This window comes from Cicer arietinum, chromosome 5 (assembly GCF_000331145.2).
Source record: "Cicer arietinum cultivar CDC Frontier isolate Library 1 chromosome 5, Cicar.CDCFrontier_v2.0, whole genome shotgun sequence".
Lineage (NCBI taxonomy): Eukaryota > Viridiplantae > Streptophyta > Magnoliopsida > Fabales > Fabaceae > Cicer > Cicer arietinum.
Genome location: NC_021164.2, coordinates 5205174 through 5208995, shown reverse-complemented (window position 1 = coordinate 5208995; position 3822 = coordinate 5205174). Strand labels below are relative to the sequence as shown.

Below are 3822 nucleotides of genomic sequence, written 5' to 3'. Positions count from 1 at the left end.
TTACTTCCTTTCCTTTCCTTTTTTTACTTTTTCAATTTGTACTTCTATTTACTATAAAATTTTAAATTTATGAAAACTAAATATATGTGAACTGAATTAAGTACACATTCCTTTACTAACTACAAAATTTCTCAAAAGTACGTTTAAAAATAATCAAAAAATACATTTTTACATTTTAAAAATGCTTGTAATTCTTTGTACAAATTTTAGAAGAAAAATAGTGTACAATGAATAACAATAACTTTTTAAAAGATAAAAATGCACTTTTAAGTCCCTTGTTTTATGACCGTTTTGTCAATTTTTTTTTATTAGAAATTAAATTAAAAGTATTTTAAATTATAAGGTTAAATTGAAAGAAATTTTTTTTAGACTAAAAAAATCAAAATCATCTCTGTTTACAAATTTTGCACCAAAATTTTACTATTCCACATTTGTTTTTCCAAACTTCCTTTCTGATTTTTTTTCTTCTTCAGAAAATGTGATACTGAAGTCGCAGATTCTTAATTAACATGAAATGTTACACAATATATCCCATAAAATGATCTGCAAAAGATTAAAATTACAAACCTATTCGTATAGGTTCCACAAATAGTAAAAATTTAAATTCTGCTTCTCTAACAAAAACTCATCTCTTCTGCTGCAGAATATGCCAAAAAGGAGCCCAACAAAAACAAAATGGGCAAAGCGTTAGAGGATGAGAGAGGTTCCTGGCGCGGGAACGCATCGTTGCCAAGTTTGCGAAGAACTACACGCTATTAATTTAGTAAAGATAATAACTTTAGGCTCTGTTTGGTAACAAAAATGTTTTGCAAAAACAAGCTTTGGTGTTGGTGTTGTAACTAAGTTCTGCATCTGTAAAAATCCAGCATTTCTTCCTCCAAGGGATGGGTCTTGCCTGTTATGACTAGGCAATGCAAAGGTGCTCCAAAATCAATCAACTGTAACTGCTTCATTTTTCCGGCTACTATCATCTGATCTTCACTTCCCAACCGAGCAAACCCAACACACTCGGTATCTTCGGTGTAGGCTGCAAGGCAAGGCAGTATAATACTTTTTAATTTGATGGTTATGATTCTTGGGAAAAATATTAAAAAATAAAACCCAAGAAACAAATAGCATAATGAAAATTGTCTCCTAATCAGATAATACTATTCTATCCACAAACACAAAGACAAGCACAAGACAAAAAATATGTACTATAATCTACAAATATAGAAATGAATCAAATGATTGATCTATATCAACAGCCCAAATAAATTTTTAAACTAAAAGCATTTAAGCATGCCAAAAATCCAGAGTAGATAAATTATGTTACAGTAAAAGGGAAAAATTAAGACTAGCAGCATCAACAGAATCCAACACCTTAGAGACTAGATTAAAAATGGTGATGTTTGAGAATCCTATAGTATTTGAGAATGAGCACTAATACTTATAATATTATTATCTTGTGAATTTATGGTGTCTTTGAAGATATGCTAGACCAAATAAAAAAGGCCAAAGAAGAGGTAAGCAGATGTGCCAAAAGTATCTCATAGATATTGAAGTGCTTTGACTTCTATGTCTATTTAATTTATTTAACTTATACCTTAAACAACTACAATTTGGAAACAACAAAGGATTTATTAGCGGAACTTCCATTGTTAGATAGTAGAATACTTTTTTACAAACAAGCTAAAAATGTGCTGATTAAGTATATGGCAAATAAGGTAAAATACATATCCAATTCCAAACATGTATATTTGAATTTTAATATGAATACAATCAACAAACGCATAATCCAGGCTTGAAATTCATGTCTAGAGTGGTGTAAATGTTCAAAGAACTCACCGGGTTCGTCACGTGCTTGTGAAATCTCCAATAACTGATCAATGGCTGTGTTTATAGTCATGTATCTTGGTGGTTCATAGTCTTTTCTTCCTCTAAAATGAACAAAAAAACAAATAAATAAAAAACAATGGATATAGACAAAACCATTTAATAAGAACAAATCACTCAAAGCCACAATACTGCTCAGAGTATAAGAATGATTTACAGCTAACCTCAGCAACCCATACTTAAAGCCCGCTTAAGAAACTACATATTAAACAGAAAATAAAGGACCACTCAGAAAACCAACCTGCACAAAGATTCCAGTGTGGGCTCCTTCACGCGAATATCTGTAACCATGGGAAAGAGAAAATAATATTAGTTTTTCGTCAATAAATAAAAAATAATAACCTTTAGTACCCTTGCCAAAGAACCAAGATGCCCCTCTAACGCTCTCATCTACTTCAATCAGCACAAACACTCGAAAATTTATTTTAATCAAATAAGAAAACATTATAAAGGCTAACTATGTTTTAGATATTGACATGATATTCTTAGGCTTTGGCGTTCAATTCCAAGAAGTGGAAGAGAATAATTCAATAAACAAGTTGTGTTATGAGTTGATCAACACTAACAGGAACAAGCACTTAAAATATGATCATTCTACTTTGTTTGAAGATTCGATGTATTTTCTTGATTAAGGTGGCAGTGATAAAGGCACAAAATTTCAAACAATCGAGCAATGTTTGAGAGTAAGTAGCAGAAAGTAACCTGACCTAACAAGCAAAGTGTGTGAAGTCCCATATTTTTATTTTGTTGAATCTTTTCATAGAAGCTATCAGGTCTCCATGTCTCAGTAAAGAATGGTATTGAAACAGTCTCTCCATAATGATATAACTGCAAACCACAAATCCCAATTGCATTCATAACCGATGCATTGTGCACTACATTAACCTCAATTCCCATCGTCTTTGCTCGAACAACAAGGTCAGAGTGAGTTGTAGCTCTGTAGATAAAAATTAAAAAATTAAAAAGAGTGTGTGTTGAAGCAAATCAATTAAATATTGAAGCAGAGTCATAGGCATAATAACAGAAGTATCATACCCAAAAGGGTCACCAACAACAAGAAAAGCAACATGAGAATGTTGAGCTTCGGAGAGAATATCGCCGGCTTTTTCTTCTACCATTTCTCTATCAGCAAGAATTATGGGTTTACCGTATAGTTTTTCCTGATAATTATAATAAAATAAGAAAAGAGAAGAAAATTGAAGAAGATGGGAAGGATATTTAGAGTAAAACATCAATTTAGTCCCTCTAAGTATTACTCTCTTCAATTTAGTGCATCAACAATATGAAAATATTAAGGGCCCAAATAATTAAACAGTCCTACAACTATACGAAATCTGACAAGTTAGTCTCAACTATATGAAATTGGTCTTTATAGTCCAAGTATTTCTTGTTAATATATAGCAACAGGTACTAATTCATATAGTTTAGAGACAAACTCGACGGATTTCACCTAGTTTATTTTGGTCTTGAACGTGTGAGATGTCACTATAATAGTCGTGAATTTATCGAAATTACAAACACATGTCCAATTGTATCTAATTTAATGATCAAATTGACTAACGAAAGACACATTCAAGAATTAACCTAACTTAAGGAAGACTCATTCGAGAGCAAAATAACTAATAAAAAAAAACACATTTTGTTATGTTTTTGTACTTTTGATATATTCAAGAATATATCCAAAGTACATTTGGTTATGTTGATGGTTTACATTGATAATAATAAAGAAAAGGAAGAAGAAGGGTAGAGTACTGACGAGATTGGAAAGGCCATCTGAGGAGAGACCAAAGGAGAGAAGGGAAGTGTAAGCTTCCATGTAAACTTTGTCCGATTTCTGAATTGCTTCTAAACCTTTGAGTGTGATATCTCGTTCGTCACCCAATCCTAAACCGATGATGTACAGCATTTTCTCTTTTGATGTTGGATTTAAGTACCACTCACTCTTTC

The 3822-nt window shown here is 31.7% G+C and overlaps 1 protein-coding gene across 2 annotated transcripts in view; it reads right to left on the bottom strand.

The window, feature by feature from the left end:
• Positions 1-479: 479 nt before the first annotated feature.
• The window catches only part of LOC101492091 (probable diphthine methyl ester synthase), a 6592-nt gene continuing 3249 nt past the window's right edge, over positions 480-3822 (bottom strand). For both annotated transcript variants that reach the window (XM_027334975.2, XM_012715632.3), the window contains exons 3-8: positions 3632-3822; positions 2911-3035; positions 2583-2812; positions 2117-2156; positions 1828-1919; positions 480-1027 (exon numbers count right to left, since the gene is read on the bottom strand). In XM_027334975.2, coding sequence (XP_027190776.1) covers positions 840-1027; positions 1828-1919; positions 2117-2156; positions 2583-2812; positions 2911-3035; positions 3632-3781 — 825 coding nt within the window. In that variant the 5' untranslated portion in view covers positions 3782-3822 and the 3' untranslated portion in view covers positions 480-839. The remainder of the gene's footprint in view (positions 1028-1827; positions 1920-2116; positions 2157-2582; positions 2813-2910; positions 3036-3631) is intronic.